Source organism: Cynoglossus semilaevis, chromosome 9 (assembly GCF_000523025.1).
Source record: "Cynoglossus semilaevis isolate Cse_v1.0 chromosome 9, Cse_v1.0, whole genome shotgun sequence".
NCBI classification, from domain to species: Eukaryota; Metazoa; Chordata; class Actinopteri; order Pleuronectiformes; family Cynoglossidae; genus Cynoglossus; species Cynoglossus semilaevis.
The window spans coordinates 10,016,653-10,035,038 of record NC_024315.1 but is presented as its reverse complement, the minus strand read 5'-3'; the positions used below and the strand labels follow the sequence as shown (position 1 = coordinate 10,035,038).

At 38.6% G+C, this 18,386-nt stretch overlaps 1 protein-coding gene across 3 annotated transcripts in view; it reads right to left on the bottom strand.

The window, feature by feature from the left end:
• The window catches only part of ctnna2 (catenin (cadherin-associated protein), alpha 2), a 188,176-nt gene that overhangs the window by 40,407 nt on the left and 129,383 nt on the right, over nucleotides 1-18,386 (bottom strand). For all 3 annotated transcript variants that reach the window (XM_025058226.1, XM_017035265.2, XM_017035266.2), the window contains exon 9: nucleotides 13,756-13,908. In XM_025058226.1, coding sequence (XP_024913994.1) covers nucleotides 13,756-13,908 — 153 coding nt within the window. The remainder of the gene's footprint in view (nucleotides 1-13,755; nucleotides 13,909-18,386) is intronic.

Below are 18,386 nucleotides of genomic sequence, written 5' to 3'. Positions count from 1 at the left end.
AACGAAATTACCGTCTCATGTTTAAAAAAATGGAGGACAAAAAATAATACAACCATGTTGCCGTGATCAACCACTTTAAGGAAACTGTTGCACCATCTAACCTCTTGGGACCAGCCTGTTACAGGCTGTTAATGTAACAGCCACCACATGGGCATTTTCACCGCTGTCATGCTGAGGGGAGTTTTTTTATTAAAAAAAAACACACACAACTGGCCATCTGCGTCTGCAATGAACAAAGCAGGATGAGTCCTGACCATGAATTCTAAAAAAAATGATTTGAGACGTCTGCAAATGACGGAAATAAAAATAATATTGTTCAGTTGGGCACCATGGCAACCGTCGGATGTAAAAGCTTCCTGCAGCCACGTCTTCGTTGACCTTATTTGTACTTCACAATGATCTCTCTGTCACAACAACAGTGTCAGGTTTAAGACTGGACAACGCACCGTCCTTGTGTATTAATAACATAAGATAATATTTCACTATAAACTGTGTCGATACAGAGAGAGTAAAACACTGTTGAACCACACGGCCATTAAAAAACAAATATCACCAAATGTTGATTACAGTGTATTGTCACAGCTGTGCAACTACCCACTGTAGAGGTGTAGAAACTGTAACCTAAAATGTACAAAATCATCTGCGGTTATAACAGTATCCAAGCAGCCTCCGCCCTTTGATTTCCTTCCTTCTCCCAAAAGTAAAGCTCTCCTCTGGAAGAGAGCGATAGGGCCCTTCTGCTCCATTAATCTAATCACAACGGCCCTGTAACTAAGACCAGCTTAGCAGGCATTGCACATCCCCCGTTGACTCCCCTTCACTTAGCATGTCATGTATGCATGGCTGCAGCAGAGGCAGAGGTGGAAGGTAAATGGAAAGAAAAAATAAGAAAAAAAGGATTTGATTATATTTTCATAAACACCAGCTCTGACGGAGAGAAAAACCCTTTCAAACTACATTGATCTTTATTAGGGAAAACACTTCAACCATTTATGAATATTACTGGGCATTAATGACTTAATGAGGTTGTATTACTAAAATGTCATAATACAATCTGAGCATTGCTGTGACTTTAACTGTCTGCACGTTTTCTTGTTGTTGTTTCAACATTTGTACTCTACAAGGATTTGTGAATGCCAGTTAAAAATTAATTAATAATTAAAGCTGCCATGGACACAGTGTTTAAAGGGAGTACGATTTCATTCTACCTTCAACTGAACGGGGGTTGTTTGCAATTCAAGGCCATGAAAGGGTGCGGTGGAAACATTGCCTTAATTCTGACACCTCTGGGAATGAGAGCACCCTGTGGTGTGGTGGTGTGGTGGTGTTTGTGCTGCTTCCTGATGTCCTCCAGAGCACAGACCGTTGAGTGTGTTAGGCTAACGTCTCATTGGAGAGATGTCTGTTTCAGACTAAACTCTGGGGAAATAGCAGACAGAGGTCGGCTGTCAAATAGCCGAGCTGCTGGCCCCGAATAGCAGAGGGTCAGCGTAAATAAATAGGTTTCCCTCACAACAAGTGCAGACAGGGCCTCTTAACTGAATGTGTGACACTCAGGCCCCAGCTAACTGCCAAATGTGCTCACTTTCCTCTAAAATGATGGAGCAGGTCCGACAGATATTTTGATGTCGCACTATTACATGGACCAAAGCCAGCCCATTACAGGTTATCCCTGACAGGGAGTGTGGTTCTCAAACTGCGAGACCGAGGCAATTCATCTTTATTTGTATCACTCTAATTGAGTGATTCATAATAAAACTGCAATTTGGAACGGAACTATTCTTTTTTGGAAATAAGCTTTGTCAAGGCGTCAAGCTTTCGTGGTGACAGTCACAACCAATACAGTCAAAGTGACGGGAACATAATACAGAAACTCAACAGCAGGTATAATAAGATAAGTCTGTGTCTCCAAACGGCTTTAGCCATGGCCTAGAATGAATGCTGCCCATATGTTAGGTTTCTTGGATGTCTAACAGTGAGGTCAACTATTCCATTGTCTACACTGTTTTGTGGCTCCTAAGGTTGATGTACTGTACCTTCACACAGGTCAAACTGCCTCATCTTTACCACCATCAGTATCATTTTGTCATTTGGCTCCGGTGTGATTTAACAGTCCTTGTTAACCAGGAGGATGTTTGTTGCCATGGAGATAGAAATAGCAGGGGCTGGAGGTCTGTCATTACTGAACTCACAAAGAGCAAAATGAAGCATAATTTTCCATTTTGACAAACGGAAAAGGCGAGGATCAGATTTGCCCTGTTGTTTACTTGTCACTCAGGTACACAGGCCGTTAAGGAAATAATATTAATCAATGTTTCCAGACAGCGTTGTAGTTGACGTCATGAACTAAATCGGACAAACAATCCAAACAGATGTGCCATAATTCTTTTTTATTTATTCAAATGAAATTCAACAAGGAATTTGTTTTTTGAAGGCTGGTGAACTCCTTCTGATCATGTCTGTCTGTGAACAGTCCCAGAGGAGTTGAGGCGATGACAGTACAGCTACTGAATGTGTACAACTGGTATTTTATAATGGTAGTTTTATCCCATAGTATAAGGCTGACCCAGTAAAAAACTTTATCTCCCCTGTCAATGGGGGAATGAACGCCATCATAAAGTCGTGGCAGCGACACAGACACTTTGAATATTTTTTATCACTTCTTTATGGGTAAGGGTAAAAAAAAGTTCCATCTCTTTAATACCTTACTGTTCCATCCAGTAGCAAATATTAGGCAAACAATTGGTGGTTGTTTTTGGGATATAGTCACAGATCAGTGTTTGACTTCAACCACAACTATAAACGTACGCTGGTACACATGCATGTGGCTGAGAGCCTGTGTGCTGACACGCCAGTGTCCTCACGGCCGTTTGTACTCCATATGTGCGTGCCTGTTGGAGTGAAGGTAACCTGGTGTGTGGTTTCACCATTTGTTTGTTGAACCATACTGCTGCACCAGAGATGTATGAAATGAAGTACGTAAAATGTCGTACAGCTGTTGCGAGTCACCGCTGAGTTCCCATTCGTTTTACAATGTACGATGGCAAAATGTGAAACGAAAGGATCCACCCTCTGGCTATCGGTAATCCAATTACAGCAGATCATTGAATGTGGATTGATGAAATGAACCTAAAATAACACACATTACACTCACTCACAGCACATAGCATATCACATCACAAGCTCTTGGAAATTTAGCACTCGTGCACGGAAATACGTCTTAAGATGTATCAAATGTGGCAGCAAAGAGTTTCGTATTAGCAAGAGGCTAGCTACTTGAGTGTGGTGATGATCTGAGCAGCTAGCTTAAAGAGAAAATAAGTTTGCCTCTGTGTGCACACATGCATTTGCATTTGCATATGCTATGAATTGGATCAGAGATAGTGTAATGAGCAGCCTGGGCCTAATGAATATGTATGAGATGGTGATCAGCTCGCACTTGATTCCCATTCTGTTTCTCACCTTATCCCCGTTATTCTCATCGACCCTGACTTCTGCTAAAAAAGAACAACCAGAGAAGGAAATATGGAGCTGAGGAATAAAAATAAATAAACAAACCCTCGAAAAGTGATGAGGAAGAGATAAGATTACACTGGGTGAGAAAAGAAAGGAAATTACATTGGGGCTCAACTGGATTTATGGTTGTGTTTTTATTTATTTCCTTTGGAGCTGAAACGGACAGTTTGAGGCTTAAACTCTTTCACTAATATTTATTTTGGAAGTGGTGCACTGCCAAACACAGGTATCTCCACATTGGTCTGCAATACAGTATACTGTAGAATAACATTTGCTGCATTCCCACATTCAAAAGTCATGCTTTTCATTAGAACACTACAGTGTCTCTCAGGAAAAAAAAACATGTTTGTACAACCAGGCTCTGCCAGGAAAAGACGAGAGTCAAAGCCTGGGATTGTTCACTTTGTTAGATGGTCCTTTCCACAATAAAGTCGCTGTTGTAATATTGCATATGTATTGCAGAGATTGCTTCAGAGAAGCTGGCTGTTCCGTGAACCACGTGTGCTTTGAATATTTGAGCCAGAGGAAGAGGATTTTTTTTTTCTTTTTCTTTTATAACCTAACCCCACCACCTTTCTCTGCAGGCTCTTCTAAAGGTCTGTAAAACCATCTTAATCATCTGGAAAGGAAGGAAGATCTTAATTATCTATAGTGCTACTCGCCCCTGCTGCACATCTCTGCTGCTGCCAAAGTTCTTCTCTCATCCACCCTGTAACTCTACTTTTGACAGGGAAATAATTGCTCTGAACTCTTCTGCTGCTTTATAAATTATTATTTTTATTGTTGTTAATATTTTTTTGCTTACACACGGCTACTAATTAGGTTTAAAGTGCTGATAACAGGAGCAATAGGAAAGATCCTCAGTCTTCAGACTGAAACTTTGAGGACTTACTTATTTATTTATATTTTTAAGTCTACAGAGGGGAGTCTACATATATTAATTAGAAATATTTGAATAAAAGCTAAGACTTATGTAATAATCTGTATCTCCCAGAGGACCTGACCTGCATTATGTTGCGCTCTTCCCTTCGAAGCTAACTAGGGCAAAATCAGAGGTTCCGCGCTGCTTTTTCTTTTTCCCTTTTTTGCTGCTCACATAATTAATCAGTAGTGGATGGCACATGCCATCACTGGCTCGTTTTAGCCATGCATTTGTACGGTGGTCGAAAGTCATGGATCTTATTAGCAGAGATGATCTATTTTCCATAATGAGAATTGATGGCTTCTCTTCTGCACAAGCCAGCATTTTATACGGCAGTTTCTCTCCCTCACACAGACTTACTTTGGAGCCGTATATGGCAAAGGTTTAAATAAAGTACTGTGTGATTAATGGGCTAAATTTCCAGCACATTTGGCCCAATCGTTTCAGCCCACATTTTTTCAAAGGCCTCTTCATTATTAGACGTTAGCCCCTGTCAAAAAGTCAAAAGCATACCTTCCTGCATCACTTGACCGCCACAACACTTTCCTCACCTATTCAGGTCATTTCTAAATGACTAATATTATCTCCATTATTAGGAAAAAAATAAATGAAAGAATAGAATAGAAAGTACTTTCTGCATGACTGCGGTACGGCATAATTACTGATAGTGTGAACAGCTTTTCCCTTGAACGTTAGATCATTCTCATCCTGCAACACTGAGACAGCCCTGCTCTGTAGCTTTGCAAGACTTTGCTAATGCTGTGTAAACACTGCTGCAGTTTGCCACTGGTTTAGCACAGGTTAATATTACATGAGATGGAGGAGGGCCTTTGATGATGTAAGTTAACAACAAACTAGGGCTTTCCACCTCAAAGGAATAGAGCAGCCCCTCCAGAATGTCTTCACAGTCACTTCATGGCTTTTTTTAAAATTATTTTTGACAAAAAACACTGACAAGGCAAACGATCTTTTTTGTATGACAACTGATAAAACCTGTGAACAGAAAACTTGTTGAGGATTTATTATTTTTAAAACATATGGGGAAGACTTAATTAATCTTAATAATATTTTGGTTGACAACCATTTCAAAAAATGTCTTATTCAAGATGAACTAGGACACAGTTTTGAAGGATCTCGACAACTGTAGAATTATTGCACAACAGAGATTTGATTCCTTCCGTTTTTTAATGTAACTCCAGAAAGACGAGGCTCTGTTATAAGGGGTCAAGCCAGGACTTGGTCTAAACGCCAGTGGCTGTTTGTTTGCGTTCGCTGTCTTGAAGCCTGTTGGTTTTGCAGGATGGGTAAGTATCTGCTTCTATTTCACAGCACTGAAGACACTACAGTAATTAATCCTGAACACACACATGCATAAATCTCCAAATAACCTCCACTCTGCTCCACCGTCTCCTACAGACCTGGTTGTTTACTGCTCACTTGCACCAAACAAACTTTCTCCTGCTCATCAGTCCACAGCACCTGCTGCCATTTTTCTACACCCTATTATCTGTTTTGCCCCAAAGGCAAGTCACATGACTTTATTTCCACGTCAGAGGTATGTTTTTTTGGTCCACCATAACGATTATATCTGGCCAGACACTAACTGGTGTATTTGGATCCCAGTGGCTTGTGCCAGTTCTGAACTGATGGCACTGATAGACGGAGAAGTTTCCTTGGCTCTGCATCACATCTGCCATCATCAATGCGGCCGGTTTCTTTGTACTTCTTCAAAAGAGCTGCAACAGCACATATTGAAATCAAAGTCTGTGTTAAAATATCTGCCCAGAAGACAAACTGCTGATGTAATGTGACCTCGTGTGTTGTTGCTGTGCTGCATCCTGTGACATCAAAACAGTCTCACCTTGATGGTAAGAGTTATAAAAAAAGTCCTCAACCAGTTTATGGGCACTAACAACTACGTTTCTACGTCAACTGATGACTCTTTTCAAAGTACATGAAATAACAAAGCACCTGTTCTGAGTCACTTGTTAACGACAACCCTAAAAATAAAGTCTGACACCATGTATGTATATGCATAGGATTATGTGGTGGCTTTATTTTCAGCTAATTTCTTATATTGTCTTCTGTGACTTCAAATGAGATTCTAAATGTAATATAGATTATTTGTCATTATGTCCTTAAAATAAAAATAAAACTACTACTATTATTAACAATAATAATAACAACATTGGAAACTAGTGTTTTTTTCCCCACTGTGGCAAAGATAAAGAAACATATTGGATTTTATTTCACCCTCTGCAATGGCTTGGTGCCCCCATAGTGGACTGCCCCCTACTTTAAGAACCACTGGGTTAACATATGGTGCTTTGGAATTTTGTTTTCTAGGGCAATGTTGGCTGTCACTAAGACTTTGACTCTGCAGTCTGGTTTGACAGATGGACAGAGAGCCAGACTCTGAGAACTGGAGTTTTCTAGTTGTTGCATTTGTTAAGAACCTGATTTGGCCTGGCTTAAATGCTCCACATTGGCGTGTCTCTCCAAGTTTGACAAAAGTTTGTTTTTCCATCGCAGTTATTTGTGGATGCACACACTCACAGTACAATGTCATGATTAAAGCTGTATCAGGATGAGTGGGCATGAGAATGAGAAGATCCTTTGAGGAGACAGAACAGACTCTTGATGAGCCATTAACCTGCTGTTGAGGAGGTGAAACGGCTACAGGACGTGGTTTCATTTACCCTTTTATAAAGACGTATTTGAATTGATGAGCCACACAGGAAAAGTGTTAGACCGTCTGTTTGAGGCACAAGCAATGCTGATAGAAATGGTTGAGTAAGAACTAGTCAATATCTCAATATCTCAAGCTAAGCCACACTTGTGGGCAAATCCATAAAACTCGTGATATGGATTTGGTCAGATCCTATGGTGGAATACAGTTTGAAAATCACTTCTTAGGCCTCATTAAAACAATGATGCAGTTGATATTAAAGTGAAATATTTGTCCTTCGGAAGCGGAACATAAGACACCAATATTATAAAAGACACTTAATATTATAAAATAAAATGTTCTGTATTTCAGTGGGAAGCCAAAAAGCAGCATGTGGATGTATTTGTTTCACAGCTATTTTCATTTGTAACTGATTTAAGATGGCATTATTAAAATGGAAACTATGGAAAAACTTCAAAATATAACTCAAAGATATAAAAAGAGTTGGTGGATTTTAGTCGTACTGGATGTTAAGATGGTATTTTAAGCTGTAGGTGGTTTGGTGAAATGAAGACTTTCCCACAGTGTGTAGAAATTTTTATTTTTTTGTACTGTGTTCATTCTAATCTGATTAATCTTCATAAATCAATTGTTGTTAATAACTTTATTCCTGGTGATAATTGTAGTAGTAGTAGTAAATATTTAGTAGCAGTGTTTTGCCATTTCTCTAATCATATATTAAACTATTTGTGTAAAAAGAATCACATTTATCCAAATAAACACGTGTTGTGAGTTTGGCAGCAACCAATTATGGTTTAAAATGACATTTTTTAAAAACCTTTTTATGGTAACTTTCTAACAGCATTTGTCTTCAGGCTTATTAGGGACTACCTTGGCCATCACGAAAAAAGGCCATGCTATATTGCTTTCAATACAATCATGTTTTGTTTTGTTTTTGGATAATAAAATGGAGAATAACGTTAATGAAGTTTCATTACATGCAGAAAAATATGTATTTGGCCCGCAGGGTTTCTTACTAGCACCAATTTAGGAGATAATATTAGTACGCTTTTACTACAGCGTGAAGGAGAAGAGGAAGAAAGAACATGTAACGATGTTTTAGATTCTAAAGGTTAAAGACGACGTAAAGAATATCAAGTGACATTACGTTTTTCTACTGAATATATCATGAATGCAAATTACCAGCGTACCCATTACCAATTAATTTGTCAATCAATGTTGCGAATGGAAATTCCTATGTGCAACATGTCCCCAGTCAAGGACGCTGCCCATTAAGGTTTTGGATAGATCTTTACAAACCATATCTGCTGGGTTATATATTATGCCCTACTAATATGTATTGCTCTATGAAATATATTCTAATTGAATTACCGCCATTGTCTGAGAATCTCTGTGTTAGACACAAAACAGGACATGTCTGAATGTCCTTGACTGTGGAGCACTATAAAGCTCCTATCATGGAAAAATGAAGACGGTAAGTGAATCCGGGGGTAAAAAGGCATTAGAAGACATCAAAAATGATATGAATAAGCCCTCGTGGGCACATCCCATAATTAAGGATTTACGCTAGGCTTACATATCACATTACCAATGGAAGTCTACCGTTCAGACCACGGAAACATGGTTTTATGTCAAGCCTCAGTCCTCTGTTGCCTTTACTGTTGTCACATTTAATCTGGTGTAATCCACTCAGTGTCATATCTGCAAAGCGGGCTTTTCACTGCTGCTTGTCGTGTGTTGCACCTTCATAGAAGTTATTCAGGCTCTGAGTGAGTCTGCTGATGTCGGTGTTTGTCACTCAGCTAAGCTTATTTTTGCAACCATTTACTTGCGGTACGGTTTGGTGGATTGTGTCACACAACTGTTGCCACTGGTTTATGCGGTCTTTGAATATAATGGACCCTTGAGTTCATTCCCCTAAGCCTGCAGGCAAAGGCCGGGGGCAGTCTTTTGTGAATGTATGCTTGATGATGCCGCAATTTCCATCTGTTTATCTCCCTCGTCCCCTTTTCAGGACATTGTGGACGTTAAACAAAGAATATAAATGTCAGCTCGTGGCTAAAAGATTGGTTGATTGCATCCTGAGGCACAGCTGTATTCTTTAGAAAATAATTGATGACCAATTCCCTCTCAGACACAAGGACCAAGAAGCAGAAAAATTAACATAGACACTGAGAGGCAAATGTGCGCATCGCCACAATTAGTGCAACTAAAATAACGAACTAAAATAGTCCCTTACTCCATCTATGGACTGCATATGAACTGAGTGCAAGGTAATTCTGATTTGTTGCTAAGGCTGTTTGCAAGAAATAGAGATTTTAACTGTAATTGCAAATGTGTGCATTTTAGGGCAATAGCAGAAGAATCGATTTGTCGATCACAACATATAACACAAACATATGTTCTGTTTACATGAGTAAATATATATTTAACATTTTCAATATAGAGCCCAAGCCAAAAAACAGATATAAAACAGGTTTTCCAGTCCTCTTGTCTTTAACTGTGCCTCGCTGAAGAAGGCTTTGAGCTGCACCACATGTTTGCCACTGCAGACAGAAAATGTAACTTCCACTGCTAACGTCATAAAAGAGCCTCGGGCATTTTAGTCTCCATCCATTCATTATCACACGAGCGAGTTTCCTCTCTGCAGTGTGAAGGAAATCAGACTCTTTGACACAACGTTGTCTCCGTCTATTAAAAATATCTCGTAGCCTCGTGTGGGTGACTCTGGCTGATGGTCATTTTCTGGGATCATTTGGTGGCGCTGTAGGTGTACTGTGACTGACATGGTGAGAAATCATTAGGGTCAAAGGCAAGATGCTCTGTATAGTGAGAAGTATCACTGTTAACTTTTGAATTAACACATTTAATCGACTGATCAGTCTTCTGACAGCTGATTGGTCAAACGGTGTGCTACTATTGGTTGGTTGGAAAAAACTGCAGCAACACTCCTTTTTGAGTAACAGTTTGGACATGCCTTTTATAGACTGTGTTTTTAATTGATTTTTTAGGTGTCATCTTTCCATAACCACTTCAATACTTGTTTTTTTTTTTACTTGTGGTGATAGAAACTTTGTTGGTCTGAAGTTGGATCAAATCCCATCAAATGTACAGATGTTTTAAAGGAGAATAATTTTTAAGATAAATTCAACAGTCCCAACAGTTCTTGGCTAAAGAACAACTTCCTTTTCCTTTGACCTCTGCTAACCCCCGCTGCATTGAATCAGAGGTCTAAGTGTAACTGAATGAAAAATATAGAGGGGGGGCTGATGGCAATAAAAATTGTGTCCAACTCAGTGTCCCATCAGCTGTGATTTATCTCTTCGACAATTGTCTGTTATTGCATCCTCTAAATGCTGATTTTCTTTAAGGCTAATATTTTCTATGAAAAGGAAGTCAGATTAATGTTGGCCTAAAGGTTTTTGTCATCACAAATAGATCTGCCCCACTGGTGATCCATCCACACCCCAGTCAACTGTCTGGTAAAGAGCCTAACGCAGTGGGACAGAGAATAATGTTGACTGATGCAGTCTGTCAACCAACTCAGTGTTGGTTACAATTACCGCTCTAATGATTATCCACAATCCACAAAAAAAAGCCCTGACCCTAGACTCTACACATATCAATAGTAACATCAGGAGATATTTCAAAGTTTTATTTATATATACATTGAAAAATTGACCCTGAAACCTGAAGATTAACTCCCTGGTACTCACTGACTTAATTTTGCGTGATGTCCAGAGTTCCGTTATTTTGCTTGCCAATACCCTCTATTAGATTAGTCTTTGTATGAATAATGGGTCGAGTGAGAGTACTCACTGAAAAATACAGTAATGATGCAGTATGTTTATATGGATAATTTATTTGAAATGAGAAATCTTAAAGCCACTGAGAATATTTGCTTTTAATTTAAAGGGTCATTTAATGGTACTGAGTCGATAATGAATCCTGTTTGAAATGACTACTCTCCTGTCACGGACAACGTGGTAAAATGGTGATTTGTGGCAAAGCCCTGAGTAAAAAATGTTTCAGTTTTTAGCTTAAGTACACTGAGTAGATTCAAGGGGAATATTAGAGCAGGTAAAAAAAGAGTGACTCAAATAAACACAGTCCAATTGAAACCAATCAAGTATGATAAACTGTTTTTTTAGGAGTGAATTAATATTCTGTTTTAACAGAGCTCCACCCTAACACTGGGGGAAACGACTGTAGAGACTGATCAGAATGTTAATTAGTCTAATATATGAGAGAATCTTGAAGGTTGCACTTATAATGACTGTGTCTTTGATAAGGCAAGTAATGATAATGACAGCACTAAGAATGAAATGGCTTAGTATACAGAAATGCCTCGAGTGCTTCAGCTGTCTACGCTGTGAGAAAGAGTAATGAACATTGTCACCATAGGCAACGGGAATAGAAAAAGTGCCTACATTTGACATTTTTACATTGGACTGGGGCCAGTTCATCAGGACCCCATGATTGGATCATTTCTACTAATTAATTGTATTCACTATCATTTAATCTCACTCAATCTAACTCAGTTTTGTATTGTTTCTGTAACCTTTAAACATAGCCCTTTTTCTTGTATGATAAAATGCAAAAATGTACCATAAAAAACCCATATGTGTATTGTAAAGATGAAGAAACAACTAATAATTTTCTTTTTTTTTCCAGTTAGTGTAAAGTCCAGAGATGGGAACTCAAGTCATTGAGACATGCACTCAAGAGAACTAGAGTCGCTGTTCTGATGACTTGGGACAAGTCTTTGAAGCTACACAAACAGCACCAAACAGGATAAAAAAAAATAATAATAATATTTTTTTTTTTTTGTCCAAACACAATGTAAACCATTCAGTGTCACATGGCAACACTTATCATTAGTTTGGTAGCATTAAATGGCTGGGGTTTTCATGCAAGACATGTTGACAAAGGACCTTATTATCTGATGAAAGTTACATTTACATGTACGTGCTGACCTGCCCGTGAGAGTACGATGAGCCAGTTTAACCCTGCAGGGCCGTGGACAATAAAAAGCTGTATCAGCAACATGTCTCCTCTAATGCATCATTATTGATTTATGGCCTATGCACCTCAAGGAATTAACCTTTGGCTGAGTGAATGTGTCAGTATTTGGTGGTACTTTTCATAGTTTTGCTGGTATTTTGTCAATATGTCATATTACCACGTGCTGGTACCTAGTCTAGATAGGGGAAATTGCAGGTCACTTTGTTAGTTTGAGGTATTTCTTTTGGGGTGGGTACTAGAACCCATGGTGACAACACAATAATGCACATTTATTCTATTGTCTGTATTTGTGACGTTAAAAAACGATAAATCAGTCTGTGTTCTTTACAAGTGAGGGAAACAATCTGTTGACAAACACTGCACATACAAGAGCTTTTGATAAACCCATTCCAAAGCCAATGAGCTATTTCCTGCAAAGACTCAGTCTTCCGCTCCACATCCATACAAACAAATGCGTTTGTCAGTGTTCCCACATTCTTAAAATCTAAATTTCCAAAGAAACACAATCGTATCACTTTTAATTTCTTTTCCCATTTGCCCAGCACATCACTGGGCCAAACAAAGTCCCGACACGGCTGAATGCAGAAGACGGCTTCTGCGTGACGCATCAGTCACATCCTCCCTCATCAGCAAACAGCTGGGACACACTAAAAGGGCACAGAAATCACTCACTCTCTCAGCTGATGTCAGAGGGAGCCACGCCGCTGTTTTTAGCAACAACAAGTAAAGAGCAGCCGGAGCGAGGGCAACAAAGGCTCATTTGAATTTGAAATAAGAAAAAAAGGCCAACTCCCACCACAGATCATAGAAGAAATGATCAAAGGAAATTACCCCTACAGCTCAACATTAAAAGATAATATACATTTCATACTTTGTTTCCTTTTAAAGGTGTCCAACTTTTGTATTGCCAAAAGAAACTGGGGGTTCGTGACCCTTAGGCAGCCCTGCATGTACTTCAGAAGAGGTCATGAAAATGTTTAGTTATATATAGAATTAGTAGATGTTCAAAATGAAAGCATACATATATAAATGTGTTTGTTGTTTGAATAGCTTTGTGTAATATTGACATTTTCATGTATGGATTTAGCAGATGTTTTTATCTATGGAGGAAGGTTAACAACCAAGCTACCAAAAACATCCTGCTCTCTTTATGTAAAATCTATTAAAAACATATTAAACACATACATGGCAATAGCCCAGGAACTCTGCATGCTCAATATGTTGTTAAATATATATTGAAGACAAGAGGTATTTGCAGTACATTTGATGATATTCTACTGAAAATGTAATTCTGTAGTATTCTGTAGTTCTGAAAATAAGAATATTCAGTACTTGATCGACTTTAATTTGCTATAAGTTTATATAAATTATTAAATTTATTTTACTCCTCTGTGAAATCTCTTAGAATGGTCTCTCCTCTCACTTTGCATATGTATACGTATATAATTTCCTATGTCCAGAGTACTAGGACAAATGACTGTATCCAACAAAGCTGCTGGCCTTCATTTGGTAGAAACTGGGTCTTCAATAGCAGTTCGTAAAAGAAGACCTTATTGTGTGGGAGTGCGTGTGCATGCGTTCTTATGAATAATTTATGACCAACCTCAACCAGTTTGTTGGCATGTTCACGGAACACCTGGGCATACTCCTTGACCTCCTTCTCATTTCCGCTCTTTGCCGCTTCAATGAGCACCAGGAGTGGGACGTTGGTCTCCAGGAAAGAGTCTGAAATGTGGTCCATCACTGCCTTCCTCAGCTGAAACAAACACAAACACACACATGATTAGGGGACAACATTATTAGTAGCAATTAGGGGATTGCTCGATCTGAGTTTCAGGATCGGCATTGAAGAAAAAAATTCAAGAATTCTTGAATGCTTGAATTCTGCCATTTTTTTTCCTTAAGGCCTTTATTGCTGGGGGTTATGGGATAATTTGTCCCAACCGGCCATGGGACTGGACGTCTTACTAAACAGTGAATGGACACTAAGCCCTGCTACTCACTGGGACATCTGCTGAAATGCCAGAGGGCAGTCAATAGAAACTGCAGTACACAACTACTACGTCTTACACACACAGAGTCCTTCAGAGGACGGCAACACTGAAGGAGACAAAAATACACCATTGGGAAATAAGTACATGCCCTCCCATGTAGCATTATCATTTAATTACTGTACAATATATTTGTGGTAATTTTCCAGACTACACGATCATATATCTTAACTGCGTTATTGGGCAGTAATTGCAACATAAACACAGCTGTAAGTGGACAATTAATTGAAAGAATAGTGTAATGTTAATAGGAACAGAGGTTGTGAGGTCGTCTATTAAATACTCCAAATAAATTAACCTTACAAGTGGTTCAAAGTTCACACAAATTAAAAGAGGTACTTTGTGGGCAGACGGTAATGCTACGGTATATTGCAAAATGTCTAGATTCAAGTTCTGTTTTTCTTACAAATTATACTATTCAATAAAACCGTGTTTAATTAACAACACTTTGGACGCATATTTAATTTTAAAACCTCACACCTTTGGACTCTATTCCTAGAAAACCAATATTAAAGCAGCAAGGAGTCAATTAAAAGACCGATAGATGGAAAAGTCAAAGGGGGGTTAATTCAACAAAGTCAATGAATAAATATTCTGTTATTAATAATCTGTAGAGTAATGTGGATGGATGGTGGATTTTGAATTCCAAAAAGTAGAACATTTTTCATTATTGCCTCTGGACAAATAATGGATTTGACCGGTGCAGGGGAAAAGCAGAGGCTACAAATGCTGTAAACATCTTCCCCTCCATTGTCCAGAACACTATTATCCCGGGTCATTGATTTTAAGAAATCAATACGAACTCTGTGAGTTGTGAATATTGTTTTTTCTTTCTTTCTTTTCCAGAAAACAAACCTGCGTCAGTGTTCTTCGTCCATCCGTTCATCTGCAAAGAACACTTCAGTATCCGTACTGAATGATAGCGTCAGAACTGAAGAACTGTAACAGTAGCAGTGATTGACTGGTATTTTTTGAACGTGTCAGTTATGTACCATCTTATATCTTGTATGCTTCAGCTCTAATGTAAAGTGTAAATGTAATGGTACGACCAAATGGGAATGATTCTCTCACCGTTTGACGTCTGCAGTAAATAAACAATATTGTACCAGGTACCACTCCTGTACTAGTCTGCTTTTTTGATGCTAGCTCTAAATCGTGGGAGGATGTGATTCAACAGTAGGATTTTAAGACCCTGTAGTCACTGGCACTTCACTCAGGTTGGTCGTAAAGATTAAAAAAAGAAAAAGGAAATAGAAATAGCTGCTGGTACCAGGATGTGTACGAGTCACTTTAATACATCTGCTAAGAAAAAAATGGTTGCATTTGTTGCTCAGGAGTAATCACCAGTTGATTTCACATGCAGACACATAGAGACAGGATATGTGTAAGAGGTCTGGGCGTTGGGCCACTGATGAATGCCCAGCAGTGAAAGTGATACTGACGGTGGGTTTGAGCAGAGGGATGATACAGACGAGCGATTTCCCAAGTCGCAGTCTCTCCTGCACCATCAGCATTCTAATGCCTACACACCACTCCCACAGAAATCCATCTTCAATCTTTTAGATCTCCCTCCCTCCGCTCTGCACCCCCACCCTTTACCCTCTAACACTCTCTCTGTATTTCACTAACACTTAAAGGAAATTAGACCAGGAATTCCAGCAGATAGCAAAGGCTCTGCTCATTACAAGTTGAAAGGGCGACTGCTCCACTCCCACGGTGCACTGGGGTTCCAACTCTGAGTGTAATGCCATTTTACATGTGGTTTGTTAGGAGGCAGAAATGAATAGAGATACAGCTGTTGGTGCCATTTTAAGATTCTGCAGCAGGTATAGATTTCACATACAGGCTGTGAGCAAATTGGCAAAGGAGATATTATACAAGTGAAGAATTGCAGTCAGCCGACGCTGCCGTCTTATATACAGTAGTGAATTAAAATATATAACAATGGATTTGAAAAAATGTGCTTGGAAAATAAAAATTAAAAACAACCTGTATAGGATACGTATGTTGTAAATAAAGTTAAACTTAAATAAACATTTTGAAATTGCATTTTTTTAATATATTTAATAACTTGAAAGACTTGTCAATAACAAAACTGTCTTTTTTCTCTGTTTATTATATAAAGTATAAATCCATGGTGGATAATAATTAGCTGCAATGGAGAATAAAAACTCCACTCATTTGTGCTAAAAATGACCAAGTACACGGTGTAAAAACATCAGCGCTGAAGGAAATTGGGGCAGCAATCTAACTTTGGAAAATTAATACGATTTTGTAAGTAGTTTTTTAATAATTCAATTTATAACAATATATTTTCAAAAACAAAAAAATGAATATTTGTAGACTAAAGACAAATATTATAGATATAGAGTGTATGTTACATACATTGAGTCAAAGTCTGCACTTTTGAATTGTTTTTCCTTTAAACACACACAAGAGCAGGAAAACACAAAAAAGTCTTGATTTTAATGGAACGCTGTCAGAGTTCTTAATGTTCACAGTTGCATTTCAGGTTCTACTATTATGATTCACTGTTGATTCAGCCTAAATAGCAGCGTGTACCTTGGGGTCGGCAGAGCAACTGTCAAGAAAATGTCAAGAGCACTCACAGCAGGAGGACCGGGGTCCAGACTTGAAAAAAACATTGACTTGCAATGCAATATTTGATGAGAAGCAAGAAGATGATACTAAAGACCGAGTGGGTTTGATTAAAAACAACAACATTAAAAAAAAACTCCTAAAATTATTTCAGTTCTCTCACATTACGTTATATGCAAGTTGGATATTAAGACGCTCCGAGGTACGAATAAAAATGCCTCCAAGTCTGGTGAGGACAAGCCACTTCAGTGTGTGTGGGTTGGCAGCCAGAGGCCTGACTCTGTAGGCCAAGAGCCTTGGATTATCAGACAGTATAAATTTGCAGTTAGCGGACCATTCAGTGTGCAGTCATTCATCAGTGAGGCAACTCTCAGTGGAGACTCTTCACCTTCAGGGTGGAGAATATTGGAGGAGTAAGTGAGGGGCTGAGTGACTGCAGGCATAACATGTCCCTAACACACACCGGCGTGTACACAAGCCAAGGAAACACCGCTCTCCTATTTAATTGCAGTCCTTGGTGTACGTTCATATTTTAATTTTTCCAAAACATTTATCGTGGATGCAAAGCCAGATAACTACAGAAATGGATGTATTATGTGTACTCAACATAATCTGATGGAAGAAAAAGAAAAAAGGATGTCCGACCGATAGTATCAAACCGATATTAGCACAGTTATGTAATATCTGTAAGAATCGTTATTGTTTTTTTTCGATGATAATTAAAACCGATAATGTAATGCCTGTGTTTCGCCAATGATGTCTGTCCTAAAAATAGTTTTAGGGAAAAACGGTTGTATATGACTGTAAAAGTCACTAGATGGCAGCATTACAGCTCATTTTATTAATGTATCTTGGCATTCAGGGGATTTTATGCAGAATGCTGGTGCCAGCAACTCATACAGTGGTTTGTACAGATAAATAAATATTCCCAGGACTATATCGGTATTGGTTGAAATTAAGTGTTTGGACAATATCGGCATATCGGCAAAAATGTAACATTGGACATCCCTCTATACAGTGTGTTTGTTTTTTTTTTTTTGGGGGGGGGGGGTCACAAGGATATGATGTAAAAATAACAGCTGGGTTTTGGATGATTTTGCTGGATATCCAACCTTTATTCTAATAAAGAACTCTGGCAATTTACAAGTAGACTGCACATAAAAAACTCACTTCAGGTGTGGATGTTTCCCATGACTCTCAGACTAGACTTTCATGTTGCAGAGAAACAGGGGCTCGGGGCAGCCACTGAGTCAGTGATATGCTAAGTTTGTTTTTCAAGCACATTTGACTCGTTTCAATGTGGGTCATATCATTTCACTTCTTTGTGTCTATTCAAGAAACATTGAAGCCAGATCCTTAAAAATATATAATATCAAGTTAAACTTAGAAACTTTAGTGATGTTTTAAGGTTAGAAGACTTATATTCCCACTATTACTGCGATGTAAATACTGAAATGCAAGCTGTAAATGTTAATTTATTTTAGCATTTAATGATCATTTTCTGAGGCTGTATCTATTATTCAGTTGAACAGATGATTTATATTTCTATGTCAGTGTTTTGTATTAACTCCATCTTTACCTGCAC